Source organism: Pelecanus crispus, chromosome 1, assembly GCF_030463565.1.
Source record: "Pelecanus crispus isolate bPelCri1 chromosome 1, bPelCri1.pri, whole genome shotgun sequence".
NCBI classification, from domain to species: Eukaryota; Metazoa; Chordata; class Aves; order Pelecaniformes; family Pelecanidae; genus Pelecanus; species Pelecanus crispus.
The window spans coordinates 99,158,442-99,174,462 of NC_134643.1; the positions used below are offsets into that span (position 1 = coordinate 99,158,442).

At 41.3% G+C, this 16,021-nt stretch overlaps 1 protein-coding gene across 6 annotated transcripts in view; it reads left to right on the forward strand.

The window, feature by feature from the left end:
• The window catches only part of ST3GAL6 (ST3 beta-galactoside alpha-2,3-sialyltransferase 6), a 50,433-nt gene that overhangs the window by 25,803 nt on the left and 8,609 nt on the right, over positions 1-16,021 (forward strand). For 5 of the 6 annotated variants that reach the window (XM_075714538.1, XM_075714533.1, XM_075714551.1 and 2 more), the window contains 5 exons: positions 2,231-2,308; positions 4,889-4,992; positions 6,210-6,273; positions 12,985-13,080; positions 15,287-15,473. In XM_075714538.1, coding sequence (XP_075570653.1) covers positions 2,231-2,308; positions 4,889-4,992; positions 6,210-6,273; positions 12,985-13,080; positions 15,287-15,473 — 529 coding nt within the window. Of the gene's footprint in view, positions 1-2,230; positions 2,309-4,888; positions 4,993-6,209; positions 6,274-9,120; positions 9,159-12,984; positions 13,081-15,286; positions 15,474-16,021 lie in introns of those variants that run through there. The other variant, XM_075714562.1, reaches the window with a different exon arrangement.

Consider the following 16,021-nt stretch of genomic DNA (forward strand, 5'->3'; position numbering starts at 1 on the left):
GTTTGGTTGGTTGGTTGTTTTTTGGGCAAGTGGGAGGGATTCAGACTAAAATCCGTAGCCTTTGTCTGTAGGCTCCCTGTCCAATTGGTTATTGTACAGCTGTGTCCATTAGCTGTTTCTGTTATGAACACAATTGTAACATGTCTGGCAGAAAGGCATTTGTCCATGTGTCCTGGTTTCGGCTGGGATACAGTTAATTTTCTTCCTAGTAGCTGGCACAGTGCTGTGTTTTGGATTTCGTATGAGAATAATGTTGATAACATGCTGATGTTTTTAGTTGTTACTAAGTAGTGCTTACTCTAGTCAAGGACTTTTTCAGCTTCCCATGCTCTGCCACATGCACAAGAAAACTGGGAGGGGGCACAGCCAAGACAGTTGATCCAAACTGACCAAGGGGCTATTCCATACCATATAACATCATGCTCAGTATATAAACTGGGGGGAGTGGGCCAGGAGGCTGTGATCGCTGCTCAGGAACTGGCAGGGTATCAGTCGTTGGGTGGTGAGCAATGGCATTGTGCATCACTTATGTTGTACGTTATTATTATCATAAAATCATAGAATCGTTTAGGTTGGAAAAGACCTTTAAAATCATCAAGTCCAACCATTAACACTACGAAGTCTACCACTAAACCAGTTACGGGTAAAGTAATAATTTTGTGTTTCCTGGCTTGGTGGCTGGATTATTTTTTTAATGAAAGTAAAACTAGAATAGAATCATTAAGGCTGGAAAGGACCTCTAAGATCATTGGTCCAACCATCAACCCAACACCACCATGCCCACTAAACCATGTCCCAAAGTGCCACATCTATTTTTTAACACCTCCAGGGATGGTGACTCCACCACCTCTCTTGGCAGCCTGTTCCAATGCTTGACCACTCTTTCAGTAAAGAAATTTTTCCTAATATCCAATCTAAACCTCCCCTGATGCAACTTGAGGCCATTTCCTCTTGTCCTATCTTATTATTTTCCCTTCCTTCTGTCCTATTAAACTGTCTTTATCTCAACCCACAAATTTTACTTTTTTTTTTTTTTTTTTTTTTTTCCCAATTCTCTCCCCCATCCCACTGGGGAAGGGGAGAGTGAGTGATGGCTGTGCGGTGTTTAGCTGCCTGCCGGGTTAAACCACACTACCATGTCATGTTTCCAGTGTTTGGTTAATATTTATGGCCACTTACAGTGACTGTCTGTACCAAGCAATGAATTGGTGGAAGGACATTTGTTTACAACTTCCAAATTTCTGCAATTCTGAGTTATAGCTGAATAAAATTAGCAGAGCTATGAGAGCACCTGTTGTGCTTAAAATTTAATAAATCAGAGGTGTGGTTCACTTGTGATGTGCAAGTGTGTGTATAAGCAGATCTTGTGCTAGTAAGGTCCCACAATTAGGTTTGTGGAACTAATGAGCGCCTACGCTTAAACTTAAAAGCAGGCCTCTGCTCTCTCTGAAGCCATCCTGCAAAATGCCATCTGTGAGGCTGCTGCTGGAAAGCTACGAGCTGGCCAGCTGATACATTTCACAGGGTGCTTTCTCAGTGTCAGTATTCACATGACAACTTGAGGTTACCAAAAGCAATTAACCTTAAATGGTCTCTTTGGCTTGTGGTTCTAATGTGGTGGTTTCATGTTCTTCATGCAGCCCAGATGCACGCATTGCTCACACTGAACTTTACCCTCCCTTCTGGGCTTCATATTTGTTATTAATTGGGCTAAATCGCCAAGGCGGGAATGTGTTTAGAAGTGTAAGTCTGAGCCTTATTATGAGAGGAATGACTTATCCCCAAAGAATGTCATTTTCCTTGAAGTACCCTGTGCGGTGCTGTCTATTCCCCTCTCCAAACAAGACTCCCCTCTCCTCTCTGAGGAGCGCCGGTGGTGCTATCTCAGTAGCGGCTGCAGGGGTGCTTCAGCCCAGAGGTCCTGCTTCTCTGCAGGTGGGCCTGAGATCTCACCTCTGGTTACGGCTGCTTTGATGGCTGCTGAGCAAGGGAGGTTGCAGACCCCTTGGAGCAGCACCGTGAGATAAAAGCCTTTACCAGTAAAAGTAATCGTACCGCAACAAGAAAAATCCATCTTTACAATACAGACAGAGGCAATCATGAAAATTTGGTGTGGTGTTAACTCAGTAATCAGCTTTTACTAGTTTGGCTTGTCCAAGTTTCCCTGCCTTGTTGCTGCTACCAATTCCTGTTCTTTCTGTTTCTTTGAAATTCTTTTCTTCTTTTGCAGGCTGCCACCTATGGCTGGGGAGAGAAGGAACACGCTGGACACTTGTCTCGTGAAACCACCATTTGAATCTTTACTGGGGTGAGTCTTCTGTGGAAAGTGAGGGGGAAAGGAAAGGCTGTGCTGATTGAGGTAGAAATGAGCTATTTACATATTCTGGACTATTTCACATTTTGATTAATCTCTGGAAGTACAGCTTTTGGGCTTGGGTTCACTGCTGCTTTTCCTGGTTGTGGCAACACAAATTGTTTAGCTTGCCACTTACCAGCATCTGAGCAATACCACACAACTAGCTCAACATGCTGGTGTATGTACTGAATAAATAAATGCTTCCTGTTCAGATATTGTAGCTAGTAACAGTGAAACTATTTCAATGATTGAAATAGAAGCATTAATTTTTTTTTCCCACGTGCTTTTCCTGTAAAAGAAGCCTTCATGTCCAAGACTGAAACTCATTCATTCTGCTGTTAAGAACCTGGACTTAAAAGATTAAGATTTTCTGGTAGCTAAGTATTTCTGTAGCAGCCAGGGACCAAAGAAGTTTTGAAAATCTCTTCATTTTATTTGGAAAGAGCAGTATGAAATGTGCAAAAATTGATCCAATCTTTAATGATATAAGATTGTTCTCCTTCAATGAAATTTGAATTTTAATGGAATTTAATTTTAATGAAATTTGGGATTATACATGGTTTTGTTCCTCTGATAGTATTGTTGAATTGTGTGTAGGTGTCCTCCACTTTAAGATACTCCTAGGAAGCTGCTTTTGTAAAGAAGCAGTCAGAGGGAAAAAGGAAGAGCTTCAACCCAAAACAAAGGAGGTGTCTGGTCACAAAAGTGCATCCAAGAGGTTTGTGAGGAAATACTGGGAGTTTTTGTTATTAGAAGCACAAGTCTTAAATGAGAGATCAAGGAAGTGCTACAGGACCAGAAGCAGACAGGCTATATTGTTGGCTTTGTCTTTTACCTGAGCAAACATTGAGTACGGCCCTGAGAAAGCTTGGGAAGATATTTAGACCAAGTCCTGGCTGAAGGAGTCTTAAAGCTCTGAGCAAAGACACCATTGCTTCTTTTTTTTGGTCCTTTTTGTGTACAAGAACATGGAAGGATCTCAAGTTTGTCCTCCCCAAAGCAGTCCTGTAGTCCTTGAGTTCTGGTTAGCTGCCTGGCCCAGAGAGGTGGTCCTAGGTCCCTGACCCACGGAGTGTGCCCAGGCTGTCTCTGCGTCAGGCACAGCAGGATAGCTCTCATGCAGAGCAAGGGGGCAGGAATGGACTTGGAGATGGGCAGCAAGAAGAAGGTAGGTGCAGAGCTGGAAGAGAGTCTCTTGCATATTTCCATAGCTCCTTTACAGAGATAGTTTGCAGGAGCTGAAGATCTGGTCTGTGCGCTTTGGTAATAGCCTGGGGAGATTGAAAGGATTTCTAACCTGGCAGAATTATTTACTGGAAAGGAACCAGAGCTAGAAGAGCTAGAATCAGAATCTCTTTGCAGTAGGTAAATGATTTATTATGTCTATGCTTACCAGCTGCTTCTGAACAGCAAGGCAAGTTATTAAATTTAATATGCGTGTTTAGTGCATGATGTCTCAAAAGTTAGCTGGTCTTGCTTAGTTAACCTATGGCCTAGTTCTTGGTGTGTGGGCTGTGGTGTTTTGTTGTTTTTTGGGGTTTGGAGGTTTTTTTTTCCCTTTTTACTGTTAGTATCTTCTGAATACATATTGCTTAAAAACTGAGATACTTGATTTGTGAAACTGAGAGGAAGGGGCTTTTTTACCAGCTATTATTCTTAATGGAGAAACAAGTCGTGCTGGCTGTGAGTATTTATGATCAAGACTAGGTTTTCTTACTGTGACTGTATACTTCTGTGTTAACATTTTAATACAAGACCTAGTATTCACGATCGCTACGAAGTCAACCAGTTCAGTGAGTGCGTGTCCACTTAACTCCAAGGTGAAGCCAAGGGCATGGTAGCATGTGACAGGATTGGGTCTACTGTTCAGTCATTTGGCTTGACTTGGCAGTTATGGTAATGACTCCCTTCCCTGCTATGAGATAACCCTTGTCTGTGGTTACTGTCTTTTGAAGAAAAGAAGTGACCCATTCTTTCTATCTTGATGCTTGTAAGGTACGACACCGTCATGTTCTAGTTTGCAGGAGGAGTGCGCTTTTGAGGCAAACCTCCTTGTGATTCCCATGCGCCATGCTTCTCATCGCAGGGTGGCCCTGGCACACGTGCCTTGTTTCAAATCCCATTCTTGTTTATTAAATTGCCATATATAATAATAACTCTTAATTTTCCTTGCTGCCTCTGTGAAGTACTTTTCAAACCTGAAGTTATTCATTGTCTTCCTGGGTTATGTATTCTCTTAAAGGTGCCATCTCATGGTGTAAGCTTTCAGTCATGTGATTTTAATGACTATGTAACTTATACTAGCAGAGAAATAATTTTATCTCACTCTCTACCTGTATTTTCCATTATAAAATCTTCCCCTTTTCTGTCACCTGCTTTCTTTCTCTGTGTTTGAGTTTTCTTCTTTTAAAAAATTGATAATACTTGAAGTAGGATAAAGAAAGCTTTTTTAAAAAGCAATTGCATGAATTATTGGCTTATTCAAGTAAAGCATGTGGATTTTTGAAAGTTCTTACTTTTTCCCTTCATCAGTGTTGAGAAAATATACCCGTTCCTGTGCGCTAATGATTTTATGAGAGTGGCAGAGTTCCACGGGAATGACAAGTTTGAACTACCTTATGGAATAAAGAGAGCAGGTTTGTGTTCCCTGTGTACCTTGTTTTTAAACAGAAATACCTAAATGGCGTGTAAAGCCACCCGAATCTCTGGCCCTAGTCTTTCCTGTTCACCGATGCCAATCTTTTTGGGGGTATCTAGCAGTGACTTAATGGTTTCATTTAGACCCTCTGACCTGGCACCTTCCTGTTTTTAACAAATACAACACGGTGTTGGGGTTGCCCCTCTTAGCAGAGAAGCTCCAAAAAGGTGGGAGTGAGGAAGAGTGGAGCTTGTTCAGCTTGCTTTCCTTCGTATGTGGGCTGGAGTGCTAAAGGTATTTAGGTAGTGCTTTGCTAGGTGAAATATTAGCTGGGTCAGTGTGATGGGGTTTGATCAACACACCTAAGCTGATCGGGATCCGGAGTCCTACTGAGGCAGAATTCGCCAGGTTGGGGCAGTTACATCAGCAAAATTTTCATTTTACTGGGCTAGCTTCTCCCAGCAGGGAAGGTGTCACTGGGGCTGCAGGGCGTATTCCTGCCGTTGCATGGCTGCTGTACCTGTGCAAAGTGTTTTCCCGCTCATGCCTGCTGCCCATGTTGGTGAGGGCAGAGTAAACAGGGCCAGAGACCCTAAGGGTCTTAGTCACCCTTTTGGAAAAGGTCGTAAAGTCTCAAGTCTCAGAGTTTTTAACACCGAACAGTGCACCTTCCTAGCACCTTGCAGATCTGGGCTTTAGACCCTCGATTTTCCCTCCATCAGTGTAACAAGGATGGTGCATTTTCCCGCACCTCTGGGATTGTGGTGAGGAAAAGTAGGTTTAGGAATGAGTTGAGGCCCCCTCTCAGTTTGAGGCACGCTGAATGTCCAGCAGGTGCCTGCCCACCGAGGGAGGGCTGGGAAGAATGCTGTTGCTGTCCCTGGCTGTGTGGCCCCTCCTCTTGGGTCAAGGTTGCTTCTGTTTCAGCTGAAGGTGGGTAGAAGAAAAAACAAAGCTTGTTCTTCTAAAGGATGCAGGATGCAGGTCTTGGAAACTCTTCCGATGCTTATTTACTGTAACTAAGATTTTTTTTTTTACACAAATCCCCTGCTGTTTTCCAACAGGGGAGTATTAGGGCAGGAAAAGCTTTCCAGAGAGGAGCTCTGATAAAAAAAATTACTGTGTCTGAAAACGCTGTAGTCAGGGTGGCATGCTTATTTTTATATTGGAAAGCACCGACCATTTTCATTAATCTTCTTTATATTTGCTTTCTAGAACAATTTTTTCGTTTAGCGCTTTCAAGACTGCAGAACTGTGGACTTCCCAATGAAGATGACAGGTGAGATGGTTTATTTGCTACTGTTTCTGTTATTGCATTTTTAATATTTAACATTTATCTGAAAAGGAATGGCAGTGGCTTTATCCTGAAATTGCTCAAGTTAGCCAAGGTGCAGATCTGACCGACAGTGTCCAAGCAATATGTAACTCTTTCCAAGATTTAAATAAGTTTGGTTTTGAACCTATGTAGCACCAGCATTCAAGAATAATTTTTCTGTGAGGGAGCTTAAACTTACAGATTTCTTTTTATAAGTGCGTTAGGAATTTGCTAGCTGAATGCAGTTCCGTCTTCCCGTAGTATCTTTTTATATTTGAGGAAAGTGAAACCACTCCTTAAAAATTGAATGGGATCGCCTCCTTCAAAGTCATTATTGGTGTAAGCTGGAAAATGTTTGAGGTAAGCATATGCAAATCAATGGCTTTCTACACAAAAGACATCTTGTGCATATCCCTGTGCCAGTGCCTCTGCTGGCCTGCTACACGTCCTTGTTCCTGTGTATGCGCAGCTTCCTTTTCCGGTGAATGAGGGAGAGGTAGGCAGCCAGGAAAGGCTGTTCCTGGCATTTCAGGAGTAACCAGGGTGTGGCATGGAGTGGAGAGCATGCCTTAGATAACTCTCTTCTCATGCTTTAGGTTGTCCGGTTTAAATCTCTTAGAAGCCACTTCTGCCAGGATTTTTGCTTGGTTTTGGAGGGTCCTTGTGTGTGTGTGTGTTTCTTGTTGTTGGGGTTTGTTTTGGTTTGTTTTTTGGAGGGTTTTTTGGAGGTAGTGTAGTAGGGCTGGCAAGTACACTAAAATCCTGTGTTTACCAAGTGATGCAAAATACTTCTTAGATTTGGAGTATAGCAAACAGGCTGACAACCTGCCATATATCATGTTAATATGCAGACTTCTTAATAGAGTTGAATGCAAATAATGCTGAGGTTGGCTGTACTTGGTTTTGTTTTTTAATCAAGGAGATCAAACGGAAGATTGCTGCTTCAAGCCAAATGCCAGGATCACATTTTCATTAAACTTGGGTGGAATATGAACAAAATAATTAGTGTTCAAACCTAAGAATTATCTTGGTTTTAATATCCAGTTTTGCTTTTCTTTACCTACTGTACTCCTTCCTTTCCCTGTGTTTAGTATCTATTTCTAGGATGTTCAGGTTTACTCTTAAGTTAAGGAAAGGGGGAAAAAAAAGGAAAAAACCTGTTTTCTATCAGGAGTGTGATAATTGGGGAAATTTATACAGAACTGGCTGTCAAAGGCTAGTCTTTTGTCTGGATTTCGAAGGAGAATGCCCAATGTTGTATTAGAAATCAGAAATTTCCTGAAATCACAAGTTCAGTACTATGAATCGTTTTGGCTGTAGAGACGCTTGCGGTACAGCATAGTACCTTTTAAATGGAAGTGTCTGTCCTATAGATCAAAAGTAAGGTAATTGGTGTTTATCCTTTGAATGTAGGTTCTCTGAGATATAGATAGGCTTAGTGGTTCTGGGAAGTATACTTCATTTTAATAAAAGTAATATACTTCAGTAGTACTGAAGCAAAATGAGAACTATTGCTATTTAATAGGCAGTAGTATAAACAAATCAAATGTACAGTCACTTCATACAATGTATTTCTAGATCCATCCGGTTTTCTGTATAGCACTGTTAGGGCATGAATCACTGTAGTAAGGAAGAGCTTTTATACATATCTTTAACTGAGATACAGTGGCTTTTAAATGTGAAACACTTTGGGAATTAATCCTGACAGTATTCTCCGGTAGTAAAGAATTATTAGGCAGCTCTGTAATGCTGCTGCCTAATACAGCCTTCTTTGCAGAATACAATCCAAATTTCCCTGTAAACTTTTCTTGGGGCAGAATGGGGGAACCTGCTATAAAGTATTTTAACAAATATTAGGCTATAAGAGCACCAAATCTATGGTGCTTATATAGCTGTATTTGTGTGCGACCTAGGTAAAACTGTACATAGTGAGCTACAAAGGATTTTTTTCCGAACAATTGGCAATTTTCCAAACTTAGGTAGAATTCTCACTGTGTAAAGGTCTAGTTCTCCAAAACTGTTTGGAAGTGAACAGTATTACTGACTTCAGTGGAATAGCCCATAGGAGAGGGGTTTTCCAGGCTAGGGGTATATCCACAGGGTAAGCTCTGAACACCCATCTCCTTGTAATTACTCTCTGGGCATTCCTAGGACTTTAAGCTCAACAGAAGGAAATTCTTAAAAAATGCATTTACTGATTCCTGAGTCAATGAAATGTGACCTCTGCATCTGTCTTTTATCAAATAACCTCAAAGGAAATAATTTGCATGCCTCAACTGACTACAGGGGGGTGTGTTAAAGGAGTTGAAGTTGAGATCTTCTTTTTCCTTTTCCAGAGAAACAGTATTTCAGTGGAATGTGGAGGATGCAAACCTTTTGACCTTTGAAGGCTACATTTCCATTTAACAGTATTTTTCTTTTATAGACTAGGAAAATGTTTGTTTTAGCATTTCACCATATAAACAAAATAAGTAAACTATTGCCTGGCCTTGAGATTAAGAGGCTCTTGTACACCACGTGAATAGGGCAATGGTTTGAGTGACTAAATGGTTTGATTGCATTTAGATGCTGGAGATCAGGTACCATGCGATTTGCATCAGGATCCGTTTATACTCTTAAGCAGATCTCTGACACCTAAATGCAATCCCTTAGTTGCTCAAACCATGGCTATAGCAATTGTTATAGCTGAGGTCTTAATATTTTTCACTTTCATCAATATTGTGCTGGTGGTTGTAAGCTGGACCTCCAGACATTTCAGTCTGTTATATTTCACTTGTAGCACACCTGATATTGTTTAAGGACATCTGAATTTATTTCTCTTCTTGCCAATTTATTGACTTGGAGAAAGGGTGAGTAACAACCCTTGGGGTGAGTGTTTGGGGTTTTTTTAATATATGAAAACATTATGAAGAAGGAAACTTTAAGAAGTGGGGTTGGTAAAATACCTGGGAGTAACAGTGCTGAAAATCAATGTGTTGATTTCTGTGATCTACATTAAGTACAGGTCAGTTTATTGAACTTAAATATCTCTGAATACAGCCCAGCCTTGCTACATATTTTTTATCTCCATTTCATATGTCAGTTTCGTATGATACTGTGTTCTGGTTTTTTACTCTAGCATAAACCATTTCCCTCCTTGCTTATCGTTATCAGTGTAATCTGTGCTGCTCTGGACTTAAACATATGGTGGTGACCAGAGACACTTGAATACTGGGGTGGGCAAGGGTAAGGGGAGGAGACAATTCAGAAATAGCTCATTTGTGCCAGACTTCCTGTTTGAGTTGGCCTGCTTCGACTTCCTGAGCTTGACAGAGATTAAAAGCTGGTCTTTCTAATTTGTTTGACTGTGTTTATGAATGTATTCATGTACAATTCATCAGGTGTATTTGATCAGCTTGCTGATTTCATCCATTTCAAAAGTTCACATACCAAGGTTAGATGCTTTATTGGTCATTTGAAGGCAGCTGATAACTTTATTTTTGAGTATGCGTGTTATTAAGGACACTGGAGTTTGAAAGCTTAATCAAATCTCAAATTTCACTCCATTTTCCATCCAAGTAGTATCAGTCAGCTCTTAGCCATGAACAAGATCTGGTCTGCATCCGTCAGTAAGAGGAGAGTTCGGATTTGACTTGAGAGCAGGTACCCACCTTCTGTAGCTGGGTGAACCTCAGTTGTCCAACTCTAAAAATCATGTTTTATTTTACCCTCCCTGCCCTGAGTGTGTCCTGCTATATGACAACTGCACAGTGGTGAGAGGAGAAATCAAAGAGCCCTTCAGTTTTATACCAGGGTGGAAGGCATTATTTCAATAGCTAGGGATTGACATAGCGAAGAAGCTTCTTAAATGATAGCCTCTGCCAAAAATTGGAAGGTATGTAATAAGGAATCACTTAAAGTTCATCTACAAGGGGCAGAACAAGCAGTGCCTCCTCAAAGTAACTTTTTGGCTGCTTATCATGGTCAGAATAATACAAATCACTTGTAATGGAGCTGACATCAGTTTTGTGAATTCACAGCAAATAGTCAGAGAGTATAAAAGAAAATATTCAGCAAGATTAGGAGCAATTTTTCTGGCTTTTTATTGAGACCTGAAGATGAGTTCATGCATGGTGTGTCAGTCACTGCCAAAACAGGGTGTCCACCAAGCATCAGGGTTGGATGCTCTAGCCAGGAGGTACCACCAGGAGACTGAGGATGAGCAGCAGTTTAGGATTTGCATTGTGGTGATGAGGTTTGTACCTCAGTTACCAAGCTGCAGCCATGTAACTTTTGGTGACACTGAATTCAGAGGTTTGAGATTATTGAGACTTTCAGTGATTTACAGAGGCATGCTGTAAATGACAGGAAAATGTCATACAGCCATATGCTAATTCTGCGCTTTTTCTCCCTCTCCGTCATTCTACCTTCATCACTTTCTGATCATGTTTTTTGGCCAGTTTCCCTTTTTCCTTCCTGTTTCTCCTCGCTACTGCTTCTCTGTAGCCCAGGATCTTGCTTTGAGCTCTATGGTATCATACACTTTGCAAGTAACAAAGTGTAATTCAGGAAAAGGGTAACTTCTGCTCCCTTCCTCCCATTGTAAACTTTGCAAGAGGCATATGTTCATCAGCCTGCTTTCTCAGGATATCTTCAAACTAGATTGAAAAACAAATTTGAAAATGAATGGGCTGAAGCTGTCCTGGAGTAAAGGGGGAAGGGTTTTGTGGGTGTAGAGGGAATGGGCATACTGAGGACAGGATGGTGTAACAGGTTTTCACCCCTCTGATTTCTGAGGTACTGAGTCACATGGACTTGTGGCATTAGCTGGAAATCTTTTTATGAATGCTTGGTTTCTACTAAGCTGTGCAGGAAACACTAGAGGGAGGTGTGCCAGATTTTCCCGTGTCACCCCACCCTGAGAGCTGTGTTTAGCAGCACTTTTTTTAAAAAAATTATTTATACATATATCTCTAAAAAAACATTTTAAAAGGCAACTTTCTCTGCAGATGTGGCCCTAGAGCAGCAGGTGAGAAGGTGCCATCCTAGCATTTCCTTTGAAATACAGTGCTTTTTACAGCTGGCGTTTATTCTCATTTCACCTTTTCTGTAAGCTTCAAGTTTTCAGCTTTGAGGCCCAGTTTCTTTTCCCTAGCCCACATGCAGTACAGCATAAATGTGTTAACAGTTCTTTAGGAAATACAGGGAACTGCTTTGTACATTGAGATGTCAGTCAGTCTCGGCTGGAACAGGCTGTTTTCATTGATGTTGAGTAATACTCAGCTGAAAAAACAGGTTGGACTATCTGAGGAGAAAGATGTTAATGTCTGCATAAAGTGCCACACTGAGCATTTAATACAGATTATAGTATTCTTTGGGACACAGTCCTGGGGTCTCCTACAGTAAGAAATGGTATAGAGCCTTTTTCGTATTTGAAGAACCGTGGGAGTGGGGTGTTGGGAGGTGGCTCATCCTCAGTAAGCTGTGAGCCTGTTGGTGTCTGAAGAAAATACCAACATTTTTATTTTGCTATTGTTCCTGCTGCAGCCCGGTTGAACAGCTTTTGCTATAAATAAAGAGGCATTTTTACACAAAAAAGGATATGCTTGTTCTGTAAGGAGGCGTTTGCAGTCTTATGCATTGGATGTAAACCTTCCCTAAAGAGGCAAAATTTCTTGAGTAGAAAACCAGCAAAGCCTGTCTGTGTGCTTTTTTTTTTTGCTTCTTTTTTTTTTTTTTTTTTCTTTAGCAAAGCACACATTTTACTAGCATTGAAATAGGACAGTAGAGAGCAAAAGATACACTTAGAAAACCTGGGATAACTTGGAAAATCTTATCATTAGAATTTACTTTCATAAGTTTAGCATTTGCATAACACCTTTTTTGGGTGCTTTTTAACTCTGAATATATTCTAAATTCAAAAGGAATTACTATTTTGATTGGATGTAGTATAAGAGCTAATTTGTAGCTCACTGTTTTATATACTTAGTAATGCTGTCTAATTTGAATCTAGTCATACGAGAATGCAACTTTTAATCAAGAGTATCCTTCTTGTTAAGTCATGACAGCATGTGCTTCATCACGTTTGTTTAGACAGCACTTTCTAAGAGAGGGAGAAAAAGCAACATGATTATATTCATTTGAAGAGCTATCACATGTGTCACTGGGCTAAGGTTTTTCACATGTAGAATTCAGAGGCCTGTAAAGTAAATTGTGACCATAAATCTTGCTGCTTCAGCTTACGTTGAAGATCTCTAGAGTTGTGGAGTTGTACAATATTGCAGAAGCACCTTAATTTGAATTAGTTTTTCTGGACATACTCTATCCTGGTTGGTATACCCCCAGACTGGGACAAGTTTGAAGCATTGCGGAATATAATTTTTCTAATGGCACCCATATCACCAACTGGTTAGATGATCTTAAGCAGCAAACCACTAGAAAAAGGACATGTATAAAAACACTTTTGCATGAGAGAAGCCATTTCCTGACTTTGGCAGTTCCTGAAATAATGCAGCTGCATTTTTTGAAAGCAGCTTTAGAGTGTGATACAGGATTGAGACTGCTCTGTAGGGGCCAAGGAGCGTAAAAGATACAGGACCTCAGTTAGTAAATAAGCCAGCTAAATGCAAATATATAATTAATAACAATATGGAGCATGGGAAGTCGTGCATGTTAAAAGTTCTGTTTCTTCCACAGTGTTGCCTGTCGACGGTGTGTTGTGGTTGGTAATGGAGGAGTACTTCGAAACAAGACATTAGGGGAGAAAATTGACTCATATGACGTGATAATAAGGTAAAACGTATCTCCTTTTCATTTTGTGTACCTGCAAAGAATTAACAAACTTTTGCTGTCAGTCAGTCGCTTTGGAGTTCAGTTGTTATGCAAATGAAAATGTATAAAACTTCCTGTTTTACTTATTCTGCCACAGCCTTCATTTAAAAAATTTTAGGAAAAAATGGATCAGTGTTTTATTACACAGACTGATTGATACAGGGGAGGAAGGATCACTGGGTGGTCAGTCTGCCTCGTGTACAGACACACGCGTGCAAGATGCTGCCATCAGGGATGGGTCCAAGCATGTGACAGCCTGGAGCCCCGCATGTGCCCCTCGCACACTGTGAGCCAGCATCCCCGGCAGCCCTCTTACCTTCCACACCACGCCTGTCTTACCCCTGTGCTGCTATGTGCATTGCTCAGAGTGGGTTCAGCGTCATGCTTCTGCTGGGAAGTCCATCTCAAGGCATGCGTCAGCTGGAGGATGATGTTGATGTCTGCCCTTTTTTCTCAAGCATGTTAGTTCAGATTGGAAGTTTATGAGATGCCTCGACCTACCAGAGGATGCTGGGGTCTGAAGAAGAGGCATCTGGACTAGAGAAACTGGGGACGGGCTCAGAGACAAACAGACAAGGGCTGGAGGAAGCTCAAATGCCAAGTAAACTGAAAATGGACTATTTGGCTCATTATAACAGAATTTTCTCCACCTGAAGAAAAAGATAAATCAGTTTCTCCTTTGCAGGAACTGAGATGGTAACTGATTAAACAGCCCTTCTGCCTGTAGGTGCCCTGTCAGATAGTGTGCCTGAACCCTCTTTCACTAAAACCTCTGAGCTGCCATTTCAGTTTGTCTGCTTCAACATTGTGTTGAACATTGAACAAAATCTCGTTTTTGTTAGTTTGCCATCAATCCTAATGCTCGTTTTAGTAATAGTGTTTCAGTCTTCAAGCACTGCTGTAAAAAGTTGTATACAAAGCCTGGAGTTTGACATGCATTTGAAAACATACTGATAAGGTAGAAATGCAATTCTTCAGTTGTAGCTCCTCTTAGAAACTTGAAATTATAGAAAGTGATCCAGATAATATCCCCATTCTTAGGAAACTTTACTTGCCTGACAACTTTGTGTTTTACAAAAAAACCCCACCTTGCACTCATTTTTGCTGTAGTATAATGATGCAAGGAAGCTCCATGGATTATTTTTAAGCTATTTCAAGTATTTGGGTGCCTTGTAGGTCTGTCTACTCTTCTTAAAATGGAAACCTTTGTGTAGACTTGTGTCACATTTAAAAACAGCTCTAAATTAAAAACTGTTTCAGAAATATAGTACACATTTGTTTACTGTGAATGAACAAAGAGATGGTGTTTGCATTCTGTATTTAATGACGACTTCTGATAAAGCTTTGAAATATTCCCTTGTCTGCATACCTTGTTGTGCAAACATTTGCTCCTAAGCAGCGTGCCTCCTATTCTGAGCAGTCAGTCACATTGGCAGGAATGGGGCATATAGAGACTGCCTGAATTATCCGAAGAATATGCAACATGCCCACCAAGCAAAACCTGCAAGATGGAGACTTAAACACAGCCCCTCTAACACCTCAGAGCAGAGACCTGACCCACCTGCTCACTGCTTATTAAACTGTTATATCCCAAAACAGTGGCAGCTGTGCAAGTAATATTTTAAAAAAAGAAAAAAAAAAAGGAAAAAACCCCTAACACCCAAAAAAAACCCAAACAAAGGCAAACATAAAGACGTATCAGCATCAGGTACACAGTCATAATCCCTGTTCCTGTATGCTGTAGACAGTGAAGAGTATTAAAACATTCTTGAATTGCCTCCTGTATGACTCGGATCATCTAGTAGCGTGAATGGAGCAATGGGTAATTCTCCAAGCCAGATATTCTCTTTGGCCTTCTCCAGTTTCTGTGTTTGAGCCAAATCAGGCAGCCTTCTGCTCGAGTGACACGCGACAAGCAATTGTGTGATTGTATTCTAAACCACCTTGGCCCAGTTCCCGTATGTGCTTGATCCCTCTGAGTTAGAGGATGAGTGCACCTGGTAATTGCTCATCTACCATGTAATGTGATAAGTAAATGCTGGGCCACTAAACGCTCCTGTACCTGGACACGCTGTCTGTCCTGCAGACTAATGTGTGTGCCAGCCACTGCACGGTAAGGACATGGGTGGGGTAGTCATTGCCATCTCTGTGTCTCTGTCCTCTGCAGAATGAATAATGGCCCTGTTATAGGGTACGAAGAGGATGTTGGGAGGAGGACGACTTTCCGCCTTTCTTACCCAGAATCCATCTTCTCAGATCCGATCCACTATGACCCTAATACGACTGTTGTTCTCATCGTTTTCAAACCACGTGACTTGAAGTGGCTGTGGGAGATACTAGGTGGTCAGAAAATAGTGAGTTTAATTATTCATGCACTTTGGCTCAGCTTGCTACACTCCTCCCGTGAAATATCTGTCTTGCTTTTAACCTTAGTCCTACTAGCTGGGGGGAGCACTGGTTCTCCCAGCCAGTCTGCTCAATATCCCTTCCCCATAAATGCTTCTGTCCTCTTTCTTGCCCACATATTTGATCAGTTCCTCACCCCAAAGCAGTTTTCCTCTTGGAAATACCTTTTTATCCTCTTCCTAGCACTGTTCTGTATTCTGACATGCATGCTCCAGCCATTTCCCAGATTATTTTATCCTGTGCACTTGGTGGAATTGCAGAATAATGTTGGAAGGGACCTCTCTCTGGAGGTCTTTAGTCCAAAACCCTGTTGAAAGAGAGCAGGGCCAGGTTCAAAGCCATACCAGGTTCTTGGGGCATCATCCAGGTAAGTTTTGAGTATTTCCAGGGATATTTCTACAATGTCTGTTTCAGTACTGCACCACCCTCACAGGAAAGAATTTCTCTTCATCCTTTCACTGTGCACCTCCGAGAACAGTCTGATCCTGTCTCTTTT